Source organism: Numida meleagris, unplaced genomic scaffold (genome assembly GCF_002078875.1).
Source record: "Numida meleagris isolate 19003 breed g44 Domestic line unplaced genomic scaffold, NumMel1.0 unplaced_Scaffold366, whole genome shotgun sequence".
NCBI classification, from domain to species: Eukaryota; Metazoa; Chordata; class Aves; order Galliformes; family Numididae; genus Numida; species Numida meleagris.
Window position 1 is genome coordinate 10576 of NW_018364591.1, and position 13378 is coordinate 23953.

Consider the following 13378-nt stretch of genomic DNA (forward strand, 5'->3'; position numbering starts at 1 on the left):
CACAGACCCCCAGCCCCACAGATCCGTGGACCTCAGCCCCACGGATCCCAGCCCCATGGATGTCAGTACTCCAGCCCCATAGATCTCAGCCCTCCAGCCCCACAGATCCACAGGTCCCAGCCCCACACATTCCCCAGCCCCACAGATCCTACCCTTCCAGCCCCACGCACCCCACACCCTCAGCCCCACAGCTGTCACACACCCAGCCCCCCACATCCCAGACCTCCAGCCCCATAGATCCGTGGCTCCCAGCCCCACATCCCCCCGCCCCACGGCGCCGCTCACCCTTCCCGTCGCTCTCCCCCTTCCATTCCTCCTCCCGCCCCGCCGCGCTCCTCGCTCCCTTCGGCATGGCCGCGCACTACGCATGCGCCACCACAGAGACGTGACCAGAACGTCCCCCACGCTTCCGGTCCTCGCCGGAAGTCCTCCGGCGAACGTCCCCTCCTCCCATTGGCTGCTCCCAGCGCTTTTCTCCTTCCATTGGTTGCCCCCATTTCGTCCCACCCCTTTCTGAGGTGATCTTTTCTCTCAATGGCTATCCGGGGCTCGTTCCACCCCTTCCGGGGTGATCTTTACTCCTATTGGCTTCTTCGCGTCCATACCGCCCCACTCTGAGGTGCTCTCTCCTTCTATTGGTTCTTTCCGCCTCGTCACGCCCCCCTCTGCTGCTTTCTGCCCTGCCATTGGCTCCTTCTATTTCATCCCTCCTCCTTCTTGCGGTGATCTCTCCTCCTATTGGTTCTTTTCGCTTCGTCCCTCCCCTCTCTGGTATGGTCTACCCTCCCATTGGCTTCCTACCGTTCATCCCGCCCCCTCTTCGGTGACTCCCCCTCCCATTGGTTCTTTCGCCAGCGTCCCACCCCCACGCTTTGATCTCTCCTCCTATTGGTTCTTTCAGCCTCGTCCCACCCCCCCCCGTTCTTATCTCCCCTCCCATTGGCTCCTTCGCACTCATCCCGCCCTCCTCTGGGGTGCTCTCCCCTCCCATTGGCTCCTTTCCGTTCATCCCGCCCCCCTGTGAGGTGTTCTCCCCTCCCATTGGCTCCCTCGCGTTCACCTGGAAGCTTTTCCACTTCCGCCAACAAGAACCGATCGCGCACTACATCTCCACGCCCGCTTTCCTAAAAAATACGGGACTAAACCAGGCCATATATTTACTTTCCCAAATGAACTCCTTCCGAAAACGCGGTACGAAATATACCGCGGCCCACTTCTTCAAATGAATGCATTCGAGCCCAAATTTCCCCCCACTGCCGCTCGAGCCGCGCCTACAGGGCCCCAGTTGCCGCCATTGCTGCGCATGCGCGCTACCGCTCCCGCGCCACGCACGGGAAGAGCCCGCGCCGGAAGTCCCGCCCAGAAGGGCTCTCACCGGGAGTGAAAAACCGCCGACATCGTCTCGAAGCGCTCCCACCGGAAGCGCGTACACCGGAAGTGACGTCTCGAAGGGCTTCTCCCCTCGAAGCGGAAAAATCGGAAGTGCCCTCCGGATTCGCTCTCACCAGAAGTAAGGAAACGGGATTTGCTGTCGGGAGGCCCTCTCGCCGGAAGTGAAGAACAGGAAGTGACGTCTCGAAGGGCTATCACCGGAAGCGCACTCACCGGAAGTGACGCCCAGACGGGCGCTCTCCGGAACGGAAAAAACCGGAAGTGCCGTCTGGAGCCGCACTCCCTAGTAGCGAGGAACCGGAAGTGCCGTCTCCACGGGCTCTCGCCGGAAGCGAGAAACCGGAAGTGTCGTCTCGACGCGTACTTCTCCACGGCGCCCCGACCGGAAGTGTCGCGCCGGAAGCGCTCGGAGCGGTAGCGCCGCACCGGAAGTACCGGGCGGAACCCCGGGGCGGAAGAGCGGAGCGGGGGCCCCGCGCGGGGCCTCGGAAGGGGCGGCCCCGGGGGGGGGGGAGGGGCGGCGGCGATGGCGGAGGCGGCGGAGAGNGTGGGGCACCTTGATGTCGGCGGCGTTCTCCAGCATGGCCTGGCGCGCCGACAGCTCGGCCTGGGACACCGCGAAGTCGCTCTCGCTCGCCGCCGCCGCCGCCATCGTGGCCACCTGGCGCTGGTAGTCCAGCTGGGGGGGGGGGCAGGGTCAGTCGTGGCCCCGCCCTTCCGGTGAAAGCCACGCCCTTTCCGGTGAAAGCCCGCCCACTTCCGGTAACAATCCCACCCCTTCCGGTGTAAGCCCCACCCCCTTCCGGTAAAAATCACTGTTTCCGGTGTAAGCCCCACCCCCTTCCGGTGAATACCCCACACCTTCCGGTTTAAAGCCCCACCCACTTCCGGTAAAAAAGCCCTACCCCTTCCTGTGTAAGCCCCACCCACTTCCGGTATAAAAACTCATAGCCCTTCCGGTTTAAAGCCACACCCACTTCCGGTAAAAAAAAGCCCTACCCCTTCCGGTGTACGCCCCACCCCTTCCGGTAAATATCCATACCCCTTTCTGTGTAAGCCCCACCCCTTCCGGTAAAACCCCGCCCCTTCCGGAAAGCCCCACCCCCTTCCGGTAAAGATCCCAACCCCTTCCGGTGAAAGCCCTGCCCCTTCCGGTAAAAGCCCCCCCACACACACTTTGACCACAGCCTTCCATTACTCTCTTAACCACGCCCCCAACTGGTCTTAGCCCCGCCCCCACGACGCTAAGCCCCGCCCCATGACCAACAGTGGTCCAATAGGAGAGCGTGGTTCTCACAGACCACGCCCCCTGGGCTATAAATCTTGTTTTGACCCCAAGTCACGCCCACAATAACACTAGCCCCGCCCATTCGGCATAAACCCCACCTCATTGGCTCGAAGCTCTGCCCCACTGTCTCTAAGCCCCGCCCCTTCGGCTGCAAGCCACGCCCCCACTGGTTAACAGTTCCCTGCTGGGGGCGTGGCCGCTGCTAAGCCCCGCCCTCTCCCTGCATTAAGCCACACCCACTGACAGTATGTTAATGAGGACTGTAACCTACCGCTGGCCACACCCACTTTTCAGAAGCCCCGCCCCCTCTGATCATAACACCCCTCCCATTGGCCGGGGGCAGCACGAATGTAGGCGGGGCCATCCGTGGCCCCACCCCCAACATGCATTAAGCCAATGGAATTCCTGCCCAAAGTCGGCCCCGCCCACCAGCGCTAAGCCCCGCCCCTTCTTGGCACGAAGCCGCATCCATTGGCCGGCGCTAGCCAACTTGTGGGCGGGGCCCCCTGTGGCCACGCCCCCTTGTATCACTGAACCAATAGCCGTCAAGCTTGGGGCAGGCACATGGCTGGCCACGCCCCCCTTACCCCCAAGCCCCGCCCACTTCTCTAAGCCCCACCCCCTCCTTCTTCTCAGTCCAATTAAAGCAGGGGGCGTGGCTTCACCCTGAAAGGGGGCGTGGTTACCCGCGGCCCCATCCAATCCGCTGAGGGCGCGGGTCCTGCTGGCTCCGCCCCGTGCCCCAAGCCCCGCCCCTTCCGCCCCAAGCCCCGCCCCTTCCGCCCCAAGCCCCGCCCCTTCCGCCCCAAGCCCCGCCCCTTCCGCCCCAAGCCCCGCCCCTTCCGCCCCAAGCCCCGCCCCTTCCGCCCCAAGCCCCGCCCCTTCCGCCCCAAGCCCCGCCCCTTCCGCCCCAAGCCCCGCCCCTTCCGCCCCAAGCCCCGCCCCTTCCGCCCCAAGCCCCGCCCCTTCCGCCCCAAGCCCCGCCCCTTCCGCCCCAAGCCCCGCCCCTTCCGCCCCAAGCCCCGCCCCTTCCGCCCCAAGCCCCGCCCCTTCCGCCCCAAGCCCCGCCCCTTCCGCCCCAAGCCCCGCCCCTTCCGCCCCAAGCCCCGCCCCTTCCGCCCCAAGCCCCGCCCCTTCCGCCCCAAGCCCCGCCCCTTCCGCCCCAAGCCCCGCCCCTTCCGCCCCAAGCCCCGCCCCTTCCGCCCCAAGCCCCGCCCCTTCCGCCCCAAGCCCCGCCCCTTCCGCCCCAAGCCCCGCCCCTTCCGCCCCAAGCCCCGCCCCTTCCGCCCCAAGCCCCGCCCCTTCCGCCCCAAGCCCCGCCCCTTCCGCCCCAAGCCCCGCCCCTTCCGCCCCAAGCCCCGCCCCTTCCGCCCCAAGCCCCGCCCCTTCCGCCCCAAGCCCCGCCCCTTCCGCCCCAAGCCCCGCCCCTTCCGCCCCAAGCCCCGCCCCTTCCGCCCCAAGCCCCGCCCCTTCCGCCCCAAGCCCCGCCCCTTCCGCCCCAAGCCCCGCCCCTTCCGCCCCAAGCCCCGCCCCTTCCGCCCCAAGCCCCGCCCCTTCCGCCCCAAGCCCCGCCCCTTCCGCCCCAAGCCCCGCCCCTTCCGCCCCAAGCCCCGCCCCTTCCGCCCCAAGCCCCGCCCCTTCCGCCCCAAGCCCCGCCCCTTCCGCCCCAAGCCCCGCCCCTTCCGCCCCAAGCCCCGCCCCTTCCGCCCCAAGCCCCGCCCCTTCCGCCCCAAGCCCCGCCCCTTCCGCCCCAAGCCCCGCCCCTTCCGCCCCAAGCCCCGCCCCTTCCGCCCCAAGCCCCGCCCCTTCCGCCCCAAGCCCCGCCCCTTCCGCCCCAAGCCCCGCCCCTTCCGCCCCAAGCCCCGCCCCTTCCGCCCCAAGCCCCGCCCCTTCCGCCCCAAGCCCCGCCCCTTCCGCCCCAAGCCCCGCCCCTTCCGCCCCAAGCCCCGCCCCTTCCGCCCCAAGCCCCGCCCCTTCCGCCCCAAGCCCCGCCCCTTCCGCCCCAAGCCCCGCCCCTTCCGCCCCAAGCCCCGCCCCTTCCGCCCCAAGCCCCGCCCCTTCCGCCCCAAGCCCCGCCCCTTCCGCCCCAAGCCCCGCCCCTTCCGCCCCAAGCCCCGCCCCTTCCGCCCCAAGCCCCGCCCCTTCCGCCCCAAGCCCCGCCCCTTCCGCCCCAAGCCCCGCCCCTTCCGCCCCAAGCCCCGCCCCTTCCGCCCCAAGCCCCGCCCCTTCCGCCCCAAGCCCCGCCCCTTCCGCCCCAAGCCCCGCCCCTTCCGCCCCAAGCCCCGCCCCTTCCGCCCCAAGCCCCGCCCCTTCCGCCCCAAGCCCCGCCCCTTCCGCCCCAAGCCCCGCCCCTTCCGCCCCAAGCCCCGCCCCTTCCGCCCCAAGCCCCGCCCCTTCCGCCCCAAGCCCCGCCCCTTCCGCCCCAAGCCCCGCCCCTTCCGCCCCAAGCCCCGCCCCTTCCGCCCCAAGCCCCGCCCCTTCCGCCCCAAGCCCCGCCCCTTCCGCCCCAAGCCCCGCCCCTTCCGCCCCAAGCCCCGCCCCTTCCGCCCCAAGCCCCGCCCCTTCCGCCCCAAGCCCCGCCCCTTCCGCCCCAAGCCCCGCCCCTTCCGCCCCAAGCCCCGCCCCTTCCGCCCCAAGCCCCGCCCCTTCCGCCCCAAGCCCCGCCCCTTCCGCCCCAAGCCCCGCCCCTTCCGCCCCAAGCCCCGCCCCTTCCGCCCCAAGCCCCGCCCCTTCCGCCCCAAGCCCCGCCCCTTCCGCCCCAAGCCCCGCCCCTTCCGCCCCAAGCCCCGCCCCTTCCGCCCCAAGCCCCGCCCCTTCCGCCCCAAGCCCCGCCCCTTCCGCCCCAAGCCCCGCCCCTTCCGCCCCAAGCCCCGCCCCTTCCGCCCCAAGCCCCGCCCCTTCCGCCCCAAGCCCCGCCCCTTCCGCCCCAAGCCCCGCCCCTTCCGCCCCAAGCCCCGCCCCTTCCGCCCCAAGCCCCGCCCCTTCCGCCCCAAGCCCCGCCCCTTCCGCCCCAAGCCCCGCCCCTTCCGCCCCAAGCCCCGCCCCTTCCGCCCCAAGCCCCGCCCCTTCCGCCCCAAGCCCCGCCCCTTCCGCCCCAAGCCCCGCCCCTTCCGCCCCAAGCCCCGCCCCTTCCGCCCCAAGCCCCGCCCCTTCCGCCCCAAGCCCCGCCCCTTCCGCCCCAAGCCCCGCCCCTTCCGCCCCAAGCCCCGCCCCTTCCGCCCCAAGCCCCGCCCCTTCCGCCCCAAGCCCCGCCCCTTCCGCCCCAAGCCCCGCCCCTTCCGCCCCAAGCCCCGCCCCTTCCGCCCCAAGCCCCGCCCCTTCCGCCCCAAGCCCCGCCCCTTCCGCCCCAAGCCCCGCCCCTTCCGCCCCAAGCCCCGCCCCTTCCGCCCCAAGCCCCGCCCCTTCCGCCCCAAGCCCCGCCCCTTCCGCCCCAAGCCCCGCCCCTTCCGCCCCAAGCCCCGCCCCTTCCGCCCCAAGCCCCGCCCCTTCCGCCCCAAGCCCCGCCCCTTCCGCCCCAAGCCCCGCCCCTTCCGCCCCAAGCCCCGCCCCTTCCGCCCCAAGCCCCGCCCCTTCCGCCCCAAGCCCCGCCCCTTCCGCCCCAAGCCCCGCCCCTTCCGCCCCAAGCCCCGCCCCTTCCGCCCCAAGCCCCGCCCCTTCCGCCCCAAGCCCCGCCCCTTCCGCCCCAAGCCCCGCCCCTTCCGCCCCAAGCCCCGCCCCTTCCGCCCCAAGCCCCGCCCCTTCCGCCCCAAGCCCCGCCCCTTCCGCCCCAAGCCCCGCCCCTTCCGCCCCAAGCCCCGCCCCTTCCGCCCCAAGCCCCGCCCCTTCCGCCCCAAGCCCCGCCCCTTCCGCCCCAAGCCCCGCCCCTTCCGCCCCAAGCCCCGCCCCTTCCGCCCCAAGCCCCGCCCCTTCCGCCCCAAGCCCCGCCCCTTCCGCCCCAAGCCCCGCCCCTTCCGCCCCAAGCCCCGCCCCTTCCGCCCCAAGCCCCGCCCCTTCCGCCCCAAGCCCCGCCCCTTCCGCCCCAAGCCCCGCCCCTTCCGCCCCAAGCCCCGCCCCTTCCGCCCCAAGCCCCGCCCCTTCCGCCCCAAGCCCCGCCCCTTCCGCCCCAAGCCCCGCCCCTTCCGCCCCAAGCCCCGCCCCTTCCGCCCCAAGCCCCGCCCCTTCCGCCCCAAGCCCCGCCCCTTCCGCCCCAAGCCCCGCCCCTTCCGCCCCAAGCCCCGCCCCTTCCGCCCCAAGCCCCGCCCCTTCCGCCCCAAGCCCCGCCCCTTCCGCCCCAAGCCCCGCCCCTTCCGCCCCAAGCCCCGCCCCTTCCGCCCCAAGCCCCGCCCCTTCCGCCCCAAGCCCCGCCCCTTCCGCCCCAAGCCCCGCCCCTTCCGCCCCAAGCCCCGCCCCTTCCGCCCCAAGCCCCGCCCCTTCCGCCCCAAGCCCCGCCCCTTCCGCCCCAAGCCCCGCCCCTTCCGCCCCAAGCCCCGCCCCTTCCGCCCCAAGCCCCGCCCCTTCCGCCCCAAGCCCCGCCCCTTCCGCCCCAAGCCCCGCCCCTTCCGCCCCAAGCCCCGCCCCTTCCGCCCCAAGCCCCGCCCCTTCCGCCCCAAGCCCCGCCCCTTCCGCCCCAAGCCCCGCCCCTTCCGCCCCAAGCCCCGCCCCTTCCGCCCCAAGCCCCGCCCCTTCCGCCCCAAGCCCCGCCCCTTCCGCCCCAAGCCCCGCCCCTTCCGCCCCAAGCCCCGCCCCTTCCGCCCCAAGCCCCGCCCCTTCCGCCCCAAGCCCCGCCCCTTCCGCCCCAAGCCCCGCCCCTTCCGCCCCAAGCCCCGCCCCTTCCGCCCCAAGCCCCGCCCCTTCCGCCCCAAGCCCCGCCCCTTCCGCCCCAAGCCCCGCCCCTTCCGCCCCAAGCCCCGCCCCTTCCGCCCCAAGCCCCGCCCCTTCCGCCCCAAGCCCCGCCCCTTCCGCCCCAAGCCCCGCCCCTTCCGCCCCAAGCCCCGCCCCTTCCGCCCCAAGCCCCGCCCCTTCCGCCCCAAGCCCCGCCCCTTCCGCCCCAAGCCCCGCCCCTTCCGCCCCAAGCCCCGCCCCTTCCGCCCCAAGCCCCGCCCCTTCCGCCCCAAGCCCCGCCCCTTCCGCCCCAAGCCCCGCCCCTTCCGCCCCAAGCCCCGCCCCTTCCGCCCCAAGCCCCGCCCCTTCCGCCCCAAGCCCCGCCCCTTCCGCCCCAAGCCCCGCCCCTTCCGCCCCAAGCCCCGCCCCTTCCGCCCCAAGCCCCGCCCCTTCCGCCCCAAGCCCCGCCCCTTCCGCCCCAAGCCCCGCCCCTTCCGCCCCAAGCCCCGCCCCTTCCGCCCCAAGCCCCGCCCCTTCCGCCCCAAGCCCCGCCCCTTCCGCCCCAAGCCCCGCCCCTTCCGCCCCAAGCCCCGCCCCTTCCGCCCCAAGCCCCGCCCCTTCCGCCCCAAGCCCCGCCCCTTCCGCCCCAAGCCCCGCCCCTTCCGCCCCAAGCCCCGCCCCTTCCGCCCCAAGCCCCGCCCCTTCCGCCCCAAGCCCCGCCCCTTCCGCCCCAAGCCCCGCCCCTTCCGCCCCAAGCCCCGCCCCTTCCGCCCCAAGCCCCGCCCCTTCCGCCCCAAGCCCCGCCCCTTCCGCCCCAAGCCCCGCCCCTTCCGCCCCAAGCCCCGCCCCTTCCGCCCCAAGCCCCGCCCCTTCCGCCCCAAGCCCCGCCCCTTCCGCCCCAAGCCCCGCCCCTTCCGCCCCAAGCCCCGCCCCTTCCGCCCCAAGCCCCGCCCCTTCCGCCCCAAGCCCCGCCCCTTCCGCCCCAAGCCCCGCCCCTTCCGCCCCAAGCCCCGCCCCTTCCGCCCCAAGCCCCGCCCCTTCCGCCCCAAGCCCCGCCCCTTCCGCCCCAAGCCCCGCCCCTTCCGCCCCAAGCCCCGCCCCTTCCGCCCCAAGCCCCGCCCCTTCCGCCCCAAGCCCCGCCCCTTCCGCCCCAAGCCCCGCCCCTTCCGCCCCAAGCCCCGCCCCTTCCGCCCCAAGCCCCGCCCCTTCCGCCCCAAGCCCCGCCCCTTCCGCCCCAAGCCCCGCCCCTTCCGCCCCAAGCCCCGCCCCTTCCGCCCCAAGCCCCGCCCCTTCCGCCCCAAGCCCCGCCCCTTCCGCCCCAAGCCCCGCCCCTTCCGCCCCAAGCCCCGCCCCTTCCGCCCCAAGCCCCGCCCCTTCCGCCCCAAGCCCCGCCCCTTCCGCCCCAAGCCCCGCCCCTTCCGCCCCAAGCCCCGCCCCTTCCGCCCCAAGCCCCGCCCCTTCCGCCCCAAGCCCCGCCCCTTCCGCCCCAAGCCCCGCCCCTTCCGCCCCAAGCCCCGCCCCTTCCGCCCCAAGCCCCGCCCCTTCCGCCCCAAGCCCCGCCCCTTCCGCCCCAAGCCCCGCCCCTTCCGCCCCAAGCCCCGCCCCTTCCGCCCCAAGCCCCGCCCCTTCCGCCCCAAGCCCCGCCCCCTCACCTGCTTCTTCATCTTCTTCCGCTCCTTTTTGCTGACCCGCGCCTCGGCCTTCTTCCCGCCTTCCTCCTCTTCCTCCTCCTCCTCATCCCCGGGCCCCGTGCTGGGGGCGGGGCCCGCTTCCGGGGCGGGACTTCCGGGGGTGGTGCCCTTTTGGGGGGCGGGACTTCCTGGGGCAGCGCCCTTTTTGGGGGCGGGACTTCCAGGGGTGGTGCCCTTTTTGGGGGCGGGACTTCCGGGCTCTTCGGCCTCATCCCCTTCCTCTTCCTCTTCAGAGCCCAGAGCCGCGAACTGGTTCTTGGGGGGGGGCGGGGGGGGGCGAAGATGGGGGTCAGCCGCACCCCATAGCGCCAACACCACAATGACCCCATAGCCCCATAACCTGCCCCATAGCCCCACTGCCCCATAGCCTGCCCCATAACTGCACCCACAACCCCACTGCCCCACATCTGGACCCATAGCCCCACAGCCCCATAACCTGCCCCACAGCCCCACTGCCCCATAGCCTGCCCCACAACTGGACTCATAGCCCCACTGCCCCATAACCTGCCCCATAGCCCCACTGCCCCATAGCCAGCCCCACAGCTGGACCCAGAACCCCACTGCCCCATAGCCTGCCCCATAGTTGGACCCGTAGCCCCACTACCCCATAGCTGGACAGATAACACCCCTGCCCCATAGACTGCCCCATAGCCCACCCCACAGCTGGACCCATAGCCCCACAGCCTCATAACCTGCCCCACAACCCCACAGCCTGCCCCATAACCCGCTCCATAACCCCGCTGCCCCACAGCCAGCCCCATAGCTGCACCCACAACCCCACTGCCCCATAGCCTGCCCCATAGCTGGACCATAAATCTGCTGCCCCACAGCTGGACCCATAACCCCCCTGCTCCATAGACTGCCCCATAGCCCACCCCATAGCTGGACCCATAGCCCCACAGCCTCATAACCTGCCCCACAGCCCCATAGCCTGCCCCATAACCCGCTCCATAACCCCACGGTGCCACAGCCTGCCCCATAGCCCGCCTCGCTGCCCCATAGCCAGCCCCATAGCTGCACCCACAACCCCACTGCCCCATAGTCTGCCCCATACCTGGACACATAATGCCCCCGCCCCACAACTGGATACATAACCCCCCTGCCCCATAGACTGCCCCATAGCCCACCCCATAGCTGGACCCATAGCGCCACAGCTTCATAACCTGCCCCACAGCCCCATAGCCTGCCCCATAGCCCGCTCCATAACCCCACTGTGCCACAGCCTGCCCCATAGCCCACCCCGCTGCCCCATAGCCTGCCCCATAGCCCNCCGCGTTGTCCCCGCTCCGAAGCGCTGATGTCACCGCGCCGCGGCTGGGAGTGTCACCCCAAAACAGGAGCACGCGGCACCGCCAGGAATGTCACCCGGCCGCATTGTCCCCAATGTGGGGCTGGGAGGGGGTGGGGGGGGGGTGACACCGTGGCCGGCGATGTCACCCGGCCGGTCCCGCGCACGTGAGCGGGTGTGACACGGGGGGTCACCGCCACCCCCCCCCGAGGGGACACGAGGGGTCAAGAGGTGTCACCGTGAAGTCACCGCCGTGTCACCGAGCGCGGAATGTCACCCGGCGCCGTGGTGGGGACAAAGCAATGTCACTGTTGTCACCCAGTTGTTGTCACCTGATGCCACGGGGGGGGGGGGGCACAACAATGTCACTGTTGTCACCCGNGATCACAACAACGCAACACCCGAACACAACGTGGGATCGCAACACCCGAACACAACGTGGGATCGCAACGCAACACCTGAACACAACGTGGGATCGCAACAACACAACACCCGAACTCAACATGGGATCACAACAACACAACACCCGAACACAACATGGGATTGCAACACCCAAACACAACATGGGATCCTGACGCAACACCCGAACTCAACATGGGATCCTGACGCAACACCCGAACACAACGTGGGATCACAACAACACAACACCCGAACACAACGTGGGATCGCAACGCAACACCTGAACACAACGTGGGATCACAACAACGCAACACCCAAACACAATGTGGGATCGCAACACCCGAACACAACGTGGGATCACAACAACACAACACCCGAACACAACGTGGGATCGCAACGCAACACCTGAACACAACGTGGGATCGCAACAACACAACACCCGAACTCAACATGGGATCCTGACGCAACACCCGAACACAACGTGGGATCACAACAACACAACACCCGAACACAACGTGGGATCACAACAACACAACACCTGAACGCAACGTGGGATCGCAACAACACAACAGCTGAATGCAGCGTGGGATCACAACAACACAACACCTGAATGCAACGTGGGATCCTGACACAACACCCGAACGCAACGTGGGATCACAACAACACAACACCTGAACGCAACGTGGGATCACAACAACGCAACACCCAAACACAACGTGGGATCGCAACACCCGAACACAACGTGGGATCGTGACGCAACACCCGAACGCAACGTGGGATCGCAACAACACAACACCCAAACACAACGTGGGATCGCAACACCTGAACACAACGTGGGATCGCGACAACACAACACCCAGACACAACATGGGATCCTGATGCAACACCTGAACTCAACATGGGATCCTGATGCAACACCCGAACACAACATGGGATCGCAACAACACAACACCCAAACACAACATGGGATCCTCATGCAACACCCGAACACAACATGGGATCCTGACGCAACACCCGAACACAACGTGGGATCACAACAACACAACACCTGAACACAACATGGGATCGCGACGCAACACCCGAACACAACGTGGGATCGCGACGCAACACCCGAACGCAAGACGGGATCCGAACAACGCGACACCCGCTCCTGCTCCCCATCACANCCGCCCCGACACCCGCACGCGGCGCTAACGTCAGGCGGGAGCCCGGCGACGCGACACCCGAACGTTGACGCCGGGTCCTGGTGACCCGACGCCCCCGGACAGCGCAACCCGACGCGACGACACCCGAACGCGACACCCCATCCCGAGGAGACACCCGAACGCAACAGCCCATCCCAACAGCGCGACTCTTGAAGGCAGCATCGGATCCCAACGCAACGCCCCATCCCAACAGCGTCACATCGCATCCCAACACAGCAACACCCCATCCCAACAGCGCGACACTTGAAGGCAGCGTTGGATCCCAACGCAACGCCCCATCCCAACAGTGTAACATTGGATCCCGACAGCAACACCCGAACGCAACACCCCATCCCAACAGTGCGACTCTTGAAGGCGGCGTCGGATCCCGACACAACACCCCATCCCAACAGCAAAACCCGAACGCAACACCCGATCCCAACAGTGTGACTCTTGAAGGCAGTGTTGGATCCCGACGCAACACCCCATCCCAACAGCGTCACATCAGATCCCGATGCAACAACACCCGAATGCGACACCCAATCCTGATGTGACACCCGAACGCAACACCCCATCCCAACAGTGCCACACTTGAAGGCAGCGTTGGATCCCGACACAACGCCCCATCCCAACAGCGTCACATCGGATCCCAGCAGCAACACCCCATCCCAACAGCGCGACGCTTGAAGGCGGCATCGGATCCCAACACAACGCCCCATCCCAACAGCGTAACATCAGATCCCAACACAGCAACACCCGAATGCAACAGCCCATCCCAACAGCGCGACACTTGAAGGCAGCATCGGATCCCAACACAACACCCCATCCCAACAGCGTAACATCAGATCCCAACAGCAACACCCCATCCCAACAGCGCGACTCTTGAAGGCGGCGTCGGATCCCGACACAACACCCCATCCCAACAGCATAACACCAGATTCCGACACAGCAACACCCGATCCCAATGCAACACCCAAACACAACAGCCCATCCCAACAGCGTGACTCTTGAAGGCAGCGTTGGATCCCAACGCAACACCCCATCCCAACAGTGTAACATCGGATCCCAGCAGCAACACCCCATCCCAACAGCGCGACACTTGAAGGCGGCATCGGATCCCGACACAACGCCCCATCCCAACAGCAAAACCCGAACGCAACACCCGATCCCAACAGTGCGACTCTTGAAGGCAGCGTCGGATCCCGAAACAACACCCCATCCCAAGAGCGTAACATTGGATCCCCATGCAACAACACCTGAATGCGACACCCGATCCCAATGCGACACCCGAATGCAACAGCCCATCCCAACAGTGCCACACTTGAAGGCAGCGTTG

The 13378-nt window shown here is 69.8% G+C and overlaps 1 protein-coding gene across 1 annotated transcript; it reads right to left on the minus strand.

Annotated features, from left to right (window-relative positions):
• Positions 1-1675: 1675 nt before the first annotated feature.
• On the minus strand, positions 1676-9588 carry LOC110391441 (skin secretory protein xP2-like). The gene is made up of 2 exons (XM_021383329.1): positions 9133-9588; positions 1676-2071 (listed from the first exon to the last, which is right to left on the minus strand). Exons 1-2 carry the CDS (start codon positions 9586-9588, stop codon positions 1676-1678), a joined length of 852 nt encoding a protein of 283 aa, XP_021239004.1.
• Positions 9589-13378: the final 3790 nt, after the last annotated feature.